The sequence below is a fragment of the Hyperolius riggenbachi genome, chromosome 1 (assembly GCF_040937935.1).
Source record: "Hyperolius riggenbachi isolate aHypRig1 chromosome 1, aHypRig1.pri, whole genome shotgun sequence".
NCBI lineage: Eukaryota > Metazoa > Chordata > Amphibia > Anura > Hyperoliidae > Hyperolius > Hyperolius riggenbachi.
The window spans coordinates 622792153-622810381 of NC_090646.1; the positions used below are offsets into that span (position 1 = coordinate 622792153).

Sequence of the window (18229 nt, forward strand, 5' to 3'; positions counted from 1 at the left end):
TTTGTTTTACCTATACAGTGGCTTGCAAAAGTATTCGGCCCCCTTGAAGTTTTCCACATTTTGTCATATTACTGCCACAAACATGAATCAATTTTATTGGAATTCCACATGAAAGACCAACACAAAGTGGTGTACACATGAGAAGTGGAACGAAAATCATACATGATTCCAAACATTTTTTACAAATCAATAACTGCAAAGTGGTGTGTGCATAATTATTCGGCCCCCTTTGATCTGAGTGCAGTCAGTTGCCTATAGACATTGCCTGAGGAGTGCTAATGACTAAATAGAGTGCACCTGTGTGTAATCTAATGTCAGTACAAATACAGCTGCTCTGTGAGGGCCTCAGAGGTTGTCTAAGAGAATATTGGGAGCAACAACACCGTGAAGTCCAAAGGACACACAAGACAGGTCAAGGATCAAGTTATTGAGAAATTTAAAGCAGGCTTAGGCTACAAAAAGATTTCCAAAGCCTTGAACATCCCACGGAGCACTGTTCAAGCGATCATTCAGAAATGGAAGGAGTATGGCACAACTGTAAACCTACCAAGACAGGGCCATCCACCTAAACTCACAGGCTGAACAAGGAGAGCGCTGATCAGAAATGCAGTCAAGAGGCCCATGGTGACTCTGGACGAGCTGCAGAGATCTACAGCTCAGGTGGTAGACTCTGTCCATAGGACAACTATTAGTCGTGCACTGCACAAAGTTGGCCTTTATCGAAGAATGGCAAAAAGAAAGGCATTGTTAACAGAAAGAATAAGAAGTCCCATTTCCAGTTTGCCACAAGCCATGTGGGGGACACAGCAACCATGTGGAAGAAGGTGTTCTGGTCAGATGAGACCAAAATGGAACTTTTTGGCCAAAATGCAAAACGCTATGTGTGGCAGAAAACTAACACTGCACATCACTCTGAACACACCATCCCCACTGTCAAATATGGTGGTGGCAGCATCATGTTCGGGGGGTGCATCTCTTCAGCAGGGTCAGGGAAGCTGGTCAGTTGATGGAAAGATGGATGGAGCCAAATACAGGGCAAACTTGGAAGAAAACCTCTTGGAGACTGCAAAAGACTTAAAACTGGGGCAGAGGTTCACCTTCCAGCAGGACAATGACCCTAAACATAAAGCCAGGGCAACAATGGAATGGGTTAAAACAAAACATATCTATGTGTTAGAATGGCCCAGTCAAAGTCCAGATCTAAATCCAATCGAGAATCTGTGGCAAGATCTGAAAACTGCTGTTCACAAACGCTGTCCATCTAATCTGACTGAGCTGGAGTTGTTTTGCAAAGAAGAATGGGCAAGGATTTCTGTCTCTAGATGTGCAAAGCTGGTAGAGACATACCCTAAAAGACTGGCAGCTGTAATTGCAGCAAAAGGTGATTCTACAAAGTATTGACTCAGGGGGGGGGGGGGGGCGAATAATTACGCACACCCCACTTTTCAGTTATTTATTTGTAAAAAATGTTTGGAATGATGTATGATTTTCGTTCCACTTCTCACATGTACACCACTTTGTATTGGTCTTTCACGTGGAATTCCAATAAAATTGATTCATGTTTTTGGCAGTAATGTGACAAAATGTGGAAAACTTCAAGGGGGCCGAATACTTTTGCAACCCACTGTATACTACCTACTGGGGGCACCTACCTGGCTAACCTACACTGGGGGCAACAACACTGACTGCCTTAGGTGTCGGCATAGTGAGAAGGCGGGCATTCCAGTATATAACCAAGCTTCTGATATTAAGGGGGTATTCGGTCTCGAGAAAGCCCTGATTTGGGGCGAAACGGCCGTCGACTATCCTCCGCACCTCTGTTTTTCATTGTGTGCCTGATAAGTATCATCTTGTTTGTATTTATATAGCTGCACGGAAATATTTTACTGAAGATCATTAAAAGCTGTGTTTTATATGTTAAGGTGTGCTGCTCCTGGAGCTTTCTTTCTAATACCTATGCTTGAAACACTGACTGCCTTTACTGGGGGCAACTATATTGGCCGACCTATACAGGGGGCACCTATACCTGGCTACCCACCTATCTTTACAGAGGGTATTTGTTTTTTCTTTTCTTTGGTTGCACCGCAGCTATAGCAAATTGTCGAGAGCTGTGCGATCATTGCTGTGCGGGGTTGGAGGGCATCCTCACAAGTTTGCCTCAGGCAGCAAATAGTCTAGAACCAGTCCTGTCAATCCTGGGTTAAAGTTCCTCTACTTACGCTACTTCCATTAGCAGGTGAGGGAGTGAAAAACAACATGTGATAATGGACACTTTCCTCCATTTTTCCCTGGATACAAAGTAAAATGTCACAAGTACACTGCAGTGCTCTCAGTAAGGACTGCACTTCTGGAGCAGAGAGGGTAGTACATGGGGTGAGATACATTCTGGGAGGGCACATGGTCTTATGTCTCATTTTATAGGATGCTTTAGTCCTAAACGAATCCTATATAATAAAACCCTAATGTCTCTGCGTCCTGTGTCCCTGTGTGTTTTTGTACTGCGCATGTGCAGGGAGGGACGCAGAGACACTGAAGGGGAGGAAGGGGCGGGGGTGTGTGCAAGTGCGCATGTGCGGCGGACGGGAGCTGTGTGTGTGTGTGTGTGTGTGTGTAGGTGTGTGTGTGTGTGTGTGTGTGTGTGTGTGTGTGTGTGTGTGTGTGTGTGTGTGTGTGTGTGTGTGTGTGTGTGTGTGTGTGTGTGTAGAGGTGTGTAGGTGTGTGTGTGTGTGTGTGTGCATAGGCTCTGTACTGCACTGCACCTCCCCAGAATAGTATTTAAAGGGACTCCGAGCAGTGCAGAAACTATGGAAAGATGGATATCATTTTAAAGCTCTCTTTCTCCTCTTTCTGACAACACAGAAATCGTCGCCCTATGCCTTTTAGTTTTCTCTATTTTCGCGATCGAACTCACGGCCGTGGCAATTTCAATCGCGAAAATAGCGAAAACTAAAAGGCGTAGGGCGGCGGTTTATATATCATTGGAAAAAGGAGAAAGAGAGCTTTAAAATGATATGCATCTTCCCATAGTTTCTGCACTGCTCGGAGTCCCTTTAACGCTGCCAGGGATTTGAGCAGCAGCAGGGTAAGCAGTCATTCATCTCACCCTGTGCCCAGCTCACCCGCGGCATACTAATACGTACGCCACACCACTCGGCCGTAGCTTTGTGAAGGGTCTGGATAGAGCTCATGTCTGAAGCTGTTGCCCGGATGACAGATGCACAGTTGTCAAGGCTGACAGTTATCAGGCCTGTGTACACACCTTTGACCTCACTACATAAATAGTTGGACACAGGTTCACTCTCAGGCCCAAGTTCAACCTCTCAGATTTCCCATTGAACACAGTTTTCACAGTCAGCGCAGCTGTTCAGTTGGTCCTATGACCCAGAGATTCCTCAGGAAAGACACACTTCTCTCCATTCTCCATGTTTTATTTAACCCCTCAGGACAATGTCACCCAACGCTAAATGCAGCAGGCAGAATGGAGACATACATTCAGAGCTGTAAAGCTGAGGCACAGGTTCCTTCACAATGCCCTTGCCTTCAAGGTTGTCTATCCCATATGCTGCATTAGCATCTGTCATCTCTGAGGCCAAACCAGTTATTCCCTGAAGGAGGAAAGATGACATTTAGATGTCATTCTACAGAAGAAAGCTCTGCAAGACTTGGAGGAGAGAAATAAAACTACTTGTATTGCAATATCAGCTACAGTGAGGGAACAAAGAATTTGGCCTCCTGCTGATTTTTCTTGTTTGCCCTCTGACCGAAGAAATGGCCAGTCTATGGAGTGTATGCACTAAACTGCATTAAAGGACACCTAAAGTGAGAGGGATATGGAGGCTGCCATATTTATTTCCTTTTTAAAGTGGATCCAAGATGAACTTTTACTCATTGAATAATTGTGTTCCTTTCCTATTGTTTATAGGGCATTCCTCAAGCCACTTTTTTGTTTTTGTTTCAATACTCTAATTCCCTATAAGCTAAACAAGCCTCACCCACAATTTTTCAGAGAGCCTTGGCATTTTCAGACAGTAGCAAGGGCTCATGAGAGCTCAGTCTGGGCAGGAGGAGGGGGAGGTATTACTAGCCAGAGATTTCAGAGGGAGAAGGGAGGAGGGGGGATTAGGTTTTTTTCACAGGCTGAGTGCTGAAGATGCAGATAAGCTTGCCTGCGTGTAACGTTTACAAACAACATGACTGCTGTCATTGCATCACAGGAAGAAATAATCATCTTCTATTGAAGCGGTTTGCAGCTAGATTTGCTGTGTAAACTATCTAAACTTTAGATAAGATATACAGTGGGTTGCAAAAGTATTCGGCCCCCTTGAAGTTTTCCACATTTTGTCATATTACTGCCACAAACATGAATCAGTTTTATTGGAATTCCACATGAAAGACCAATACAAAGTGGTGTACACATGAGAAGTGGAATGAAAATCATACAGGATTCCAAACATTTTTTACAAATAAATAACCGCAAAGTGGTGTGTGCATAATTATTCGGCCCCCTTTGATCTGAGTGCGGTCAGTTGCCCATAGACATTGCCTGAGGAGTGCTAATGACTAAATAGAGTGCACCTGTGTGTAATCTAATGTCAGTACAAATACAGCTGCTCTGTGAGGGCCTCAGAGGTTGTCTAAGAGAATATTGGGAGCAACAACACTGTGAAGTCCAAAGAACACACAAGACAGGTCAGGGATCAAGTTATTGAGAAATTTAAAGCAGGCTTAGGCTACAAAAAGATTTTCAAAGCCTTGAACATCCCAAGGAGCACTGTTCAAGCGATCATTCAGAAATGGAAGGAGTATGGCACAACTGTAAACCTACCAAGACAAGGCCGTCCACCTAAACTCACAGGCCGAACAAGGAGAGCGATGATCAGAAATGCAGTCAAGAGGTCCATGGTGACTCTGGACGAGCTGCAGAGATCTACAGCTCAGGTGGGAGACTCTGTCCATAGGACAACTATTAATCATGCACTGTACAAAGTTGGCCTTTATGGAAGAGTGGCAAGAAGAAAGGCATTGTTAACAGAAAGCATAAGAAGTCCCGTTTGCAGTTTGCCACGAGCCATGTGGGGGACACAGCAAACGTGTGGAAGAAGGTGCTCTGGTCAGATGAGACCAAAATTGAACTTTTTGGCCAAAATGCAAAACGCTATGTGTGGCGGAAAACTAACACTGCACATCACTCTGAACACACCATCCCCACTGTCAAATATGGTGGTGGCAGCATCATACTCGGGGGTGCATCTCTTCAGCAAGGACAGGGAAGCTGGTCAGAGTTGATGGGAAGATGGATGGAGTTAAACACAGGGCAATCTTGGAAGAAAACCTCTTGGAGACTGTAAAAGACTTGAGACTGGGGCGGAGGTTCACCTTCCAGCAGGACAATGACCCTAAACATAAAGCCAGGGCAACAATGGAATGGTTTAAAACAAAACATATCTATGGCATGGTGCACACCAGAGGAGTTTTTCTGAGCGTTTTGGGTTTTTAAATCTGCTGCTAATGTTATCCTATGTGTCTGTGCACACTGGAGCAATGAGGTTTTGTAAAAAACACCACAGCATTACATTGGGAAGAGCTTTTGAAACCTCTAAAAGCTCTTCCCAATGCAATGCTATGTTTTTTTTTTGCAAAACCTCATTGCTCTAGTGTGCACAGACACATAGGATAACATTAGCAGCAGATTTAAAAACTCAAAACGCTCAGAAAAACTCCTCTGGTGTGCACCAGGCCTATGTGTTAGGCCTAGTGCACACCAGAGCGGTTCTGCTGCGGTTTGCGATCCGGTTGCGGGTGCGGATCCGCTAGGGTAATGTATTTCAATGGGCTGGTGCACACCAGAGCGGGAGGCGTTTTGCAGAAACGCATACTCCCAGGCTGTTGCAGATTTTGGATTGCGGATGCGTTTCTGCCTCAATGTTAAGTAAAGGAAAAACGCAAACCGCTCTGAAAAATGGCACTTCAGAGCGGTTTGCCAGGCGGTTTTTGTTACAGTAGCTGTTCAGTAACAGCTTTACTGTAACAATACATGAAATCTACTACACCAAAAAACGCTTCACAAAACCGCAAAATGCTAGCTGAAACGCTACAGAAAAATAACAAAAAGCGTTTCAAAATCTGCTAGCATTTTGCGGATCTGCTAGCGGTTTTTGGTGTGCACCAGGCCTTAGAATGGCCCAGTCAAAGTCCAGATCTAAATCCAATCGAGAATCTGTGGCAAGGTCTGAAAACTGCTGTTCACAAACGCTGTCCTTCTAATCTGACTGAGCTGGAGCTGTTTTGCAAAGAAGAATGGGCAAGGATTTCAGTCTCTAGATGTGCAAAGCTGGTAGAGAAATACCCTAAAAGACTGGCAGCTGTAATTGCAGCAAAAGGTGACTCAGGGGGCTGAATAATTACGCACACCCCACTTTGCAGTTATTTATTTGTAAAAAAATGTTTGGAATCATGTATTTTCGATCCCCTTCTCACGTGTACACCACTTTGTATTGGTCTTTCACATGGAATTCCAATAAAATTGATGCATGTTTGTGGCAGTAAAGTGACAAAATGTGGAAAACTTCAAGGGGGCCGAATACTTTTGCAACCCACTGTATAGACAAGTTACTTGTTATAATTAGTTTTTCATCTCGGATCCGCTTTTACAATAGCAGTTGCCTGGCAGTCCTCCTGATCTTTCATGCATCAGTATTGTCTGAATCCCACATGTGAAACAAGCATGTGGCAAATCCAGTTAAACTTCAGTCAGAGCACTTGATCTGTATATGCTTGTTCAGGGTCTATGACTAAAAGTATAACGGTGGCCACTAACTATCCAATTTGTAGCGAAAAATCGTTCCAGCGATCAGATAATTTCTGATCTGAAGGAAAATCGTTCACTACACCACCAACGAACCAATCTTTGCTGCCTATCACAACCAACAAGAAAATTCAAATTTTGGTTTGATAAAAATACAATCGATTTCTAATCGAAAAATCGTAATCGATTGTGCTCATCAACTGAGATTACTTACAACCAATCCGATCAGAATTTCTGATCACTCTAATTATTTTTTGCTAGAAATTCTACAGTTAGTGGCCACCTTTAGAAGCAAAGGATCAGAAGGACAGCCAGGCAATTTGCTTTGGTTAAAATAAATTTAAAAAATAAATTATTAAATAAATATGTCAGCCACCATATCCTGCTCACTTCACTAAACTTTGGGTTCATCTGAGCACAACTATTTCACCTAATTCTACTCTGGATCATTTAGATGTGCATTAAGCAAACTGCAGATGAGCCCGTCATGAGCTGTCTTGAGCAAGGGAGCTCTGCAATATTTCAGTCTTTCACAGTGTAGGGAGTTGCCAATTGCTTTCTTGGTGACTACACAGGGGCGTAGCAATAGGGGTTGCAGAGGTAGCGACCGCATCGGGGCCCTTGGGCCAGAGGGGCCCCGAAGGGCCCTCCCTCAACTACAGTATTAGCTCTCTATTGGTCCTGTGCTCATAATAATCACTTCTATAGGTACTTTGAATAGTGGCAATCATTAACAAACTGTTCCCCATCCCCTTCTTGCACCTCTGACACTGTAGTTGCCAGGTTTTGGTGTGCCGTATCAATGGTTATGTATAGAGTGCTTGGGGGGCCCCATTGTAAAACTTGCATCGGGGCCCACAGCTCCTTAGCTACGCCACTGTGACTACAGTATGATCCCAGCTGCCCTAAGATCATGGACACGTTCCCCCTGTGTAGTTCTGGGCTGCTTCAGCCCTGTTCTCATGATTATTGTAACTCCAAGAGATGAGATCTTGCATGGAGCCCAAGACCGAGGGAGGTAGCTTGTGTGTCTTTCATTTGCAATTTGTTGCACTAACTGTTCTGTTCATTTTCTCACCAAGCTGCTTGTTGCCCAGCCCAACCTTGTGCAGATCTACAATCTTGTCCCTGACATTCTTGGCCATAGTGACTATTTTGGAATCTGAATGCTTCTGTCTACAGGAGTCCTTTTATACAGGCCCTGAAACAAGCTGTGATTAGGTGCAATCACTTACAGAAGGTGCTCCTAATCCACATGTGTCAAACTCTGGTCCGAGGGCCAAATTTGGACTGCAGCACCAACAAAACTTGGCCCGCCAGTGCTTTTATAATTAACATTGATTCTGGCCCGCAGCTATGCTCCCAGCTCCGCCCTCTCCCGCCATCTTTTCTTGCCTTCTTTTTGTGGCTGGTAGGCTTGCGCTGTCCTCCCTCACTCCCTTGCTCCACCCCTGGATGTGTCTGGAGGATGGGCTCTCTTCCTCCTCGGCCACCGCTCCTTTACCTCCTGGAGTCGGCCGGCCCATCCTGCACTGAATTCTGCTCCCCTGGCCCTCTTCGCCGCCGGGCATGCAGCACAAGAATCGGCTGTGACGGGATGATGGCAGAGCGGCTCCGTCACAATTGGCGCGTATACAGGAAGTACTTCCTGTCTACGCAACTTTATCTGGGGAGCCGCTCTTCTGTCTTAGCATCACTACTGATGCCTGTGCTGCATGCCGCGCCACCAGGCATGCACCAAGGAGGAGCGGGGGAGCGGAGTTCAATGCAGGATGGGCCGCTAACTCCAGGAGGTAAAGGAGTGGCGGCTGTGGAAGGAGGCTAATTACTGGGCATTTACCTAGCTAACCTGTACTGGGCATTTACCTAGCTAACCAGTACTAGGCATTTACCTAGCTAACCAGTACTAGGCACCTACCTAGCAAACCTATACTGGGGGCATTTACCTAGCTAACCTATACTGGACACCTACCTAGCTAACCTATACTGGGAGCATTTACCTAGCTAACTATACTGGGCACCTATACCTAGCTATCCTATACTGGGGGAATTAACCTAGCTAACATACAGTATACTGGGTTCACCTATGTCTGACTAACCTTTACTGGGGGCACTTACCTAGCTAACCTATACTGAGTGTACCTATGCCTGACTAACCTATACTGGGAGCATTTACCTAGCTAACTTTACTGGGAACGAACCTAGCCAACCTATACTGGGGGCACTTACCTAGCTAACCTATACTGAGTGTACCTATGCCTGACTGACCTATACTGGGGACCTACCTAGCTAACTTATACTGGATGCACCTATGCCTGACTATCGTATACTGGGTGCATCTATGCCTGTCTAACTATACTGGAGGCACCTACCTAGCTAACCTATACTGGGTGCACCTATGCCTTGCTACTTATACTGGGGACACCTATACCTGGCTGCCTACCTACCTATACTAAGGGTTTATTTTTACCAGTGCGGCTATAGCATGCAGAGCAAATTGTCAGGTGCTGTGCGATCATTCCAAATGGCGGGGGGGGGGGGTTAAATATGACTGTTGGCGCCCGACATTGTCTAAGTTTTTCATTTCGGCCCTCCGTCTATTTGAGTTTGTCATTGCCGTCCTAATCTCTGCAGCATTTTCCAAAGATTGCACTTGAAGGAATGCTGAAAAAAAGGTCAGGATGAGTGGGGAAAATAATGCGCTTGGGGCTTACTCTGACTTAAGGGGCAGTGTTCTCCCCAGGCTTTTTTAGCCGGGTGCTCCACCCGGCTAGATTTGGTGACCACCCGGCTGTCATCGGCTCACCTCCGCCTATGCTGTAAGCAGAGTTGCCCTGCATTTTCATCTCGACCCACCCGGTTACTTTTTCATGCCACCCGGCTGGAAAAAAAATCTGGGGAGAACACTGAGGGGGTCACTCAAGATCCAGAAAAAGAAGAGAGAAGAGAGTGCTTCTATGGTGCAATACTTTTAATACAGTTTTCAGATTGCAAAAGAAATGCATATACAAGATTGCAAACATTTGCAAGCGTATCTCACATGCCCAATGTTCCACTCCTCGGACGTCGACCATGGCCAGTGGGGTACGCCAACAAGGGTACGTGGCAGGTCTGGAGTCCAGGAAAGCTCCATGGGCCAGGTGATAATGACGACACGTTTCGACACACCAGTGTGTCTTTGTCAAGGCAGGATCCTGATTCTTTTGCAAACTGAATTAAAGGTATTGCACCATAGAGGTGCTCTCTTCTCTGTCTTTTTTCTGATAGACACCTGTCAAATCCCACCACTGAAAGAGCTGCACTGGACGCTACCTTTCCTCCTTTCATTGTCTGATTCACTTTGGACATAATGGTGATATAGCAGCACAAGCTCCATGACAGCAACACGCTCTAAATTCAAGGCTGCACACTACGCTCACTCTTGCAGCTCTCGTGCCTTCCTTAGTTACGCACTGTGCTTCCATAGCAATGTGCGTTCCTTTAACCACTTAAGGACCACAGTCTTTTCGCCCCTTAAGGACCACAGCCTTTTTTTCCATTCAGACCACTGCAGCTTTAACGGTTTATTGCTCTGTCATACAACCTACTATCTAAATTAATTTTCCCTCCTTTTCTTGTCACTAATGCAGCTTTCTTTTGGTGCTATTTGATTGCTGCTGTGAGTTTTAGTTTTTAATATATTCATCAAAAAAGACCTGAATTTTGTCAAAAAAATTATTATTATTTTTTAACTTTGTGATAAAATTTGACAAATAAAGTAAAATTTCTGTATACATTTTTGTCCAAATTTATTGTGCTACATGTCTTTGATAAAAAACGAAACCCATTCAGTGTATATTTATTGGTTTGGGTAAAAGTTATAGCGTTTACAAACTATGGTGCAAAAAGTGAATTTTCCCATTTTGAAGCATCTCTGACTTTTCTGACCACCTGTCATGTTTCATGAGGTGCTAACATTCCAGGATAATATAAATAACCCCCAAATGACCCCATTTTGGAAAGAAGACATCCCAAAGTATTCACTAAGAGGTATGGGGAGTTCATAGAAGATTTTATTTTTTGTCACAAGTTAGCGGAAAATGACACTTTGAGACAAAGAAAAAAGTTTACATTTCTGCTAACTGCTGTATTTTTACACATACCCATGCTGGGTGGGAGAAATATCTCTGTACATGACAATGTTTTGATTTTTTTTTACACACAATTGTCCATTTACAGAGAGATTTCTCCCACCCAGCATGGGTATGTGTAAAAATACACCCCAAAACACATTATACTACTTCTCCTGAGTACAGCGATACCACATGTGTGGCACTTTTTTGCACCCTAACTGCGCTAAGGGGCCCAAATTTCAATGAGTACCTTTAGGATTTCACAGGTCATTTTGAGGCATTTGGTTTCTAGACTACTCCTCACGGTTTAGGGCCCCTAAAATGCCAGGGCAGTGTAGGAACCCCACAAGTGACCCCATTTTAGAAAGAAGACACCCCAAGGTATTCCGTTAGGAGTATGGTGAGTTCATAGAAGATTTTTTTTTTTTGTCACAAGTTAGTGGAAAATGACACTTTGTGAAAAAAAAAAACACAAAAAAAATCAATTTCCGCTAACTTGTGACAAAAATTAAAATCTTCTATGAACTCACCATACCCCTAACGGAATACCCTGGGGTGTCTTCTTTATAAAATGGGGTCATTTGTGGGGTTCCTATACTACCCTGACATTTTAGGGGCCCTAAACCGTGAGGAGTAGTCTGGAAAGCAAATGCGGCAAAATGACTGTTCAGGGGTATAAGCATCTGCAAATTTTGATGACAGGTGGTCTATGAGGGGGTGAATTTTGTGGAACCGGTCATAAGCAGGGTGGCCTCTTAGATGACAGGTTGTATTGGGCCTGATCTGATGGATAGGAGTGCTAGGGGGGTGACAGGAGGTGATGGGTGTCTCAGGGGGTGGTTAGAGGGGAAAATACGGACCAACCACGTTAAACTGCTATGCTTTCCTTCCCAGGCAAAGAGCTCTGGCTATGATGACTCACTAGTTGCCGGTCGATTTCCATCATCACTTCCTGGAATCTGAACACTGCAGATAGACAGACCCAGTGCTGGCTGATCGCACAGCTTGAGGTAGCCAGAAGTTAGGAATTGATAAAGTAGTAATTTAGAGTGACCGAGTAGCTCGGGGTGACCCAAAGCCTCCTACTAAAAAAATCTATGCTTAGCAGTACACACTGCTGCATTTATGCTGAGTTTTTTAAAATCACGTTTTTTTTAAATCACGTCTTTTGAAAAATCATGAAAATCGTGAAGACCTGTACATACTGGTGCACTGTGTTTTTAGAAAAACGCAATCGCAGTCACTTTTGCGCAAGCGGATCGCAAGTGCACAAATATCGCAAGTAGAAACTTGATTAAAAAACGCAATCACATCGCACTGCGTGTGTGTTTGTGATTTTAAGTGTGTACGGGCCCTTAAGCCTGGAACCCAATAGGAGCGCTTTGTGATTGGTGAAGCTCTTGCTAATGTAATGTTATGGGTGTGATCCCACTAGAGGGATCTGATTTTATATAAATCCCCCATAGCATTGCATTAGCAAGAGCTTTTTTAAATCCCTAGCGCTTAGAAAAGGCTGCTAGTGGGTTTGAGCCCTCAGTGTGGTTTGAACTTCTTAGCAGGCCCGGATTTACCTCACAGGAGCCTATAGGCACAGATGTCCTGGCACCTTAGACTTCGCCCTCCATGAACCTACAAACACCCACCGAACTGCACCACAAGTGTGCTGGTTGTCACTTCTCTCTTACTTCCCTTGCCCATCATAGGTAGCTACAGGTGCCACTTAGTAGTAGGTAGCCAGAGGTACTTTCAATAATAAGTAGCTAGAGGTGCCCCTGACTGAAGGGAGATCTGGTCAGTAGAATGCAGAGAGCTGGGTGAGTAACCTCCAATTTACACTCTCATCAGGACTCTGCATAGGGAAGGAGGAGGGATTTGCTCAGGGAGAGGAGTGAGTCGCCTTTCCATCGTTAGCCACCTGTAGGCACGTGCCTACAGGACCTTATGGTAAATCCGGCACTGCTTCTTACAGTATGGATCTGAGATGAAAAACTAAGTAGTAACTTGTCTATATATCGTATCTAAAGTTTAGATGGTTTACACAGCAAATCTAGCTGCAAACAGCTTCAACAGTATATGATGTCTTTCTGTAATACAATGAGAGCATCCATATTCTGCTTCTCATTACACACAGGCAAGCTGCTCTGCATCTCCAGCCCTCAGCCTGTGTAAACTCCACTCCTCTCTCCTCCCCCTTGCCTCTGAAATCTCTAGCTGATAACGCCTCCTCCTTTGGGAAAAACCTCCTCCTTAGACTTAGCTCCCATGAGCACTTGCTACATGGAACTCAGAATGCCTAGGCGCTGAAGGAGCTGTGGGCGAGGCTTCTTTAGTTTATAGGGAATTAGGGGTTTTGTTTTTTAAAAAAAGGGGGAAAAAAGTATTTGGCTTGAGGAATGCCCTATAAACTACATGTAAGGGGCACAAATATGCAATGAGTAAAAGTTTATCTCAGATCCACTTTAAAACAGAAGGTATTTGGGATAATACAGATATAAGTGTGTAACTGGTTACTACCCACAATGCACACTGCTGAATATGTAAATTATCTCTTTATGCCCCTGAAGCCAGGCTAGCATCCAGAGCCGCTGGTGTATAGCAAGCCTATAGCTTTACATTGTACAGAGCCGCATCAGCCCAACATGCATGTAAAGTAGTCATTTGAAACAGATATACATTGTTGGATTTGATTTTATTGACTGCTAGGATTATATGCAGAAGAGATGTGGTAAGACGTGTGATGTATAAGCATATCACCTGTGGCACGAGTTCCACTTCCAGTTCTCCTTGTAGATACTGCCTTTCAAACTCTGCATTCTCCCCCACGTAGGAGGAGACCATGCGCTTGATCTGCTTGGTGTTGAGCAGCGCGCCCAGGCCGAAGCCATCAACTCTGTGAAGACACAAACACATTGGGATTAACTCAAAGGACAACTATCAAAGTAAACTCAAATTCTAAATGCCACATATATTTCCAGTAATAGCAAATAGCAACACAAAGGCTTTATTTTTTCAGGTTTCATATAAAGAAAATGACATTTACAGAGAACAGTTCTCACTGTGGTCATTACTATGGAGGACTGTGTCCAGCACATCCAGCATACAGAAATATTCACTGGCTGTAATACTGTGACTTGAATCTGTTCAGAGATAGGAAGCAGAAATATAGCTTCAAATGTGTGTAAATAATCATCAGCTGCAGCTCTGTCTGTGTGCTCCTGTGTCTCTATCTTTGCCACGCAGTGTAAACGGTTTATAGCCAGATTACAGTTCAGCTCTGCCTCCCCCTTCCCCTGATGCAGACATAAAATTGTTACAAACAGCTCGTAAACAGGGCATTTTTCACACAACTGTGCTGAGAGACCCCTGAAAAGCTTTCTAGTGTTGCTGGCTAAAAGCTGTATAGGTAAGTGGGGTTTACAGAAAAACAGTTTATTTGATAGTTGTTCTTCAAAGACCTGCTTTAGGGCCCATAAAGACCGTTTTTGCTCCTTTTTGAGGATGTTGTTACTTTTACCTTATCTCTGATTCAAACAGCTTTTCTTATGCTAGGTACACACAATGCAATCTGATTTCCAATCTATTTACCTTCACTTCTATGAAAAATCGATCAGAAATCAGATCAGACATGTTGGAAATAATCGATCTGACACTAAATCTGTCAAAAAATTGCATTATGTGTACCTAACAGTAAAGCGGATCTGAACTCAGAACTTCCTCTCTGCTCTAAAAGATAAGCAACAGCATAATAACCTTTTAAGAAAACATTTCTTAGCTACAGCTGATAGAAATCCTGCAATAAATCTGCAGTGTGTCTACTTCCTCCTTTCATGGAAGCAGACATAGGGTTAACATCCTGTGTTTTCAAATTAGCCTCTCTGCCATGACAGTCAGCTGACACAGCTGAGGGAAAAATGTACAACTTGTGATTAGACACAGATGAGGGTGAATTAAACAGGCTAAACTCTCTAAATACATACAGGGTGCATTTCTCTATGTTTTCTTTCTGTCCTGTGCAAGAGTTCATGTCCACTTTAAAGGCTCGTACACACGCTTGCCTAAAGTCAGCTGAGGCGGGCGATAATGACATAAGCCCCCCAACCGCCACTCAGCAAACGATCTATCTGGCAGATCAACCCTGGCCGAGCAACGTTCAACTCCTCTGTGCACGCCATTTCATCATGTGAAAGCAGGATATGCGCCGTTCCAGAAAAGCGTCTGCACAGTATTGAGGAAGCTTGTGAACACAGAAGTGACCCCGACGTCATTTCCAATGTAATGTTCGCAAGCAAACAGTTCGGGTCATCTCTAATAAGTTGTTTCTGACATTGTCAGATCTGACAAGTTTAGCTGCATGCTTCTTTCTGGCGTGATTCAGACACTACTGCAGCCAATTACATCAGCATGGCTGCCAGTCAACTAGTATTGCTTAAAGTGGATCCGAGATGAACTTTTACTCATTGCATAATTGTGTTCCTTTCCTACTGTTTATAGGGCATTCCTCAAGCCAAATACTATTTTGTTTTTGTTTTAACACTCTAATTCCCTATAAACTAAACAAGCCACGCCCACAGCATTTCAGAGAGCCTTGGCATTTTCAGACAGTAGCAAGGGCTCATGGGAGCTCAGTCTAGGCAGGGGAAGGAGGTTACTAGCCAGAGATTTCAGAGGCAGAGGGGAGGAGGGGGGGTTAGGTTTTTTCACAGGTTGAGTGCTGAAGATGCATATAAGCTTGCTGTGTGTAATGTTTACAAACAACATTACTGCTGTCGTATCACAGGAAGAAATAATCATATTCTATTGAAGCTGTTTGCAGCTAGACTTTAGATAAGATATATAGACAAGTTACTTGTTATAGTTAGTTTTTCATCTCGGATCTGCTTTAAAAGGAAATAAATATGGCAGCCTCCATATACTTCTTGCTTCAGGTTACCTTTAAGGCTAAGTATAGGTGACAACAGGGCTTAATTAGTAAGATAGAAGTTAACCACTTGCCGACCAAGTGGTTTCCTATTGATCTGTGCCGGGTGGGCTCTTCAGCCCCCAGCACAGATCGTATTGCAGACAGGGCGATCAGACTTTCCCCCTTTTTCCCCCACTAGGGGGATGTCCTGCTGGGGGGGTCTGATTGCCGCCGCTCTGCTGTGCCTTGCGGGAGGGGCTCCTCAAAGCCCCCCTCCGCAGCGCTATTCCCCCCTCCCTCTCCTTCCCTCCCTCTCCCTGGCTCTGTAGGCGGTACAGGACGGCCTATCAGAGGCCGCGGATCGCCGATCTCCTTTATGGCGCTGCTGCAGCGCCGTGCAGTGTAAACACCGGGGATTTCTTCCCCGCGTGTTTACATTTCACCTGCGAGCCGCGATCGGAGGCTCGCAGGCAGTTCACGGAGACACCCTCTGTGAACTGACATGGAACTTTCCATGGAAACCCACAGACAACCAGTTTACGCCAATCGGCGTTAGCTGGTCGTCAAGAGGTTAAATACTTTTTTATAACTGTTAAACTTTTTTTCTTTGTTTATGGATGAGTGCTGCTATTAGCGGCTGTCCTTAAATGTTAAGTCCTTAAATTCACGTCCTTAAATGTTAAGAGGTTAATAACATTAATAACACAGTTCACAGTCCGATTTTGTGTAGGTTTTCTTTTTTTTTGCGATCTGGAAAACGGTGCTTTTTTTAAATGCACTGTAAACGGGCCCTCATTGCTACTTCATATATAAGAAATAATGAAAACATTATAGATAGAATATATAAAAGCAGCTCTGTAACATAATAAGAACTGAAGTCGCTGGAATTAATATTTACAATACTCTGATGAGCGCTGCAATGTATCTACATTGTTGGTCTTGGCCTATTTTTGGCCTGCAGGATTGCAACAGTATTGAGTATTTGGCACACTGGCGAGTGACTGCTCTGTACACTGCTGCTCTCCTGCCAGTAGATGTTCTGGTGGGACCGTGCTGTGTCACTCTGCCCTATGCTAATTGGCACTGCAGAGAGCTAGCTGGCTGCTCTGCTGCAATGTAGTGACAGCTGTGCACTGAGCAGTCCATGCTGAATCAGAATCAATTTATTTGGCCAAATAAGTGTGCACTACAAGGAAGTTCCGACTTGGCAGTTGCTTAAAAGAGAACTGTAGAGAGAGGTGTATGGAGGCTGCCATATTTATTTCCAATTAAGCTAGACCCTGAACAAGCATGCAGCAGATCAGGTTTTTCTGACAATTTTGACATTATGACAAGATTAGCTGCATCCAGGGCCAGGCCGAGGCATAGGAGGGGGCGCACAATACATGCAGCTGTCATTCCTAATTGTGTATGAAGCAGAAAGAAATAAGAAAAGGGGATACATAGCAGTGACTGCAAGCCAGATAACTAGATATTAAGGTGTTGGGGAGGTTGTGGGCCCTCTGGCACCTCTTAGTCTAATAGCAATCAGTGAGTGACAGCTGGGTGGAAGGGACGGAGGGGCGCACTTTGGTGTCTCAGCCTTGGGTGCTGGAGGACCTTGTCCCAGCTCTGGCTGCATGCTCCTTTCTGGTGTGATTCAGCCACTACTTCAGCCAAATAGACCAGCAGGGCTGCCAGGCAACTGGTATTGCTTAAAAGGAAACACATATGGCAGCCTCCATATACCTCTCACTACAGTTCTCCTTTAACAGACACAAGATGGTTTGCTGCATATAAAAAGGAGGCTGCAAATAGAAGAGACTACAAATAGCGAGCAACACATAGATGAGAGGAAGCTGTACATGAAAGAGAAGAGTCCATGTATGTTACACGTGGAAGAGGGGCCGCTGTCCATGTATGTTACACGTGGAAGAGGGGACCGCTGCCCATGTATGTTACACGTGGAAGAGGGGACCGCTGCCCATGTATGTTACACGTGGAAGAGGGGACCGCTGTCCATGTATGTTACACGTGGAAGAGGGTCTGCTGTCCATGTATGTTACACATGGAAGAGGGAGCCGCTGTCCATGTATGTTACACGTGGAAGAGGGGACCGCTGCCCATGTATGTTACACGTGGAAGAGGGGGCCGCTGTCCATGTATGTTACACGTGGAAGAGGGGGCTGCTGTCCATGTATGTTACACGTGGAAGAGGGAGCCGCTGTCCATGTATGTTACACGTGGAAGAGGGGACCGCTGCCCATGTATGTTACACGTGGAAGAAGGAGCCGCTGTCCATGTATGTTACACATGGAAGAGGGAGCCGCTGTCCATGTATGTTACACGTGGAAGAGGGGACCGCTGCCCATGTATGTTACACGTGGAAGAGGGAGCCGCTGTCCATGTATGTTACACGTGGAAGAGGGGACC

General features: G+C 44.8%; 1 protein-coding gene across 1 annotated transcript in view; it reads right to left on the reverse strand.

Annotated features, from left to right (window-relative positions):
- LOC137529073 (succinyl-CoA:3-ketoacid coenzyme A transferase 1, mitochondrial-like) overlaps positions 1-18229 on the reverse strand; it is a 219170-nt gene that overhangs the window by 169895 nt on the left and 31046 nt on the right. The window contains exon 5 of the mRNA XM_068250995.1: positions 13672-13807. Within this exon, the coding sequence (XP_068107096.1) occupies positions 13672-13807 (136 nt within the window). The remainder of the gene's footprint in view (positions 1-13671; positions 13808-18229) is intronic.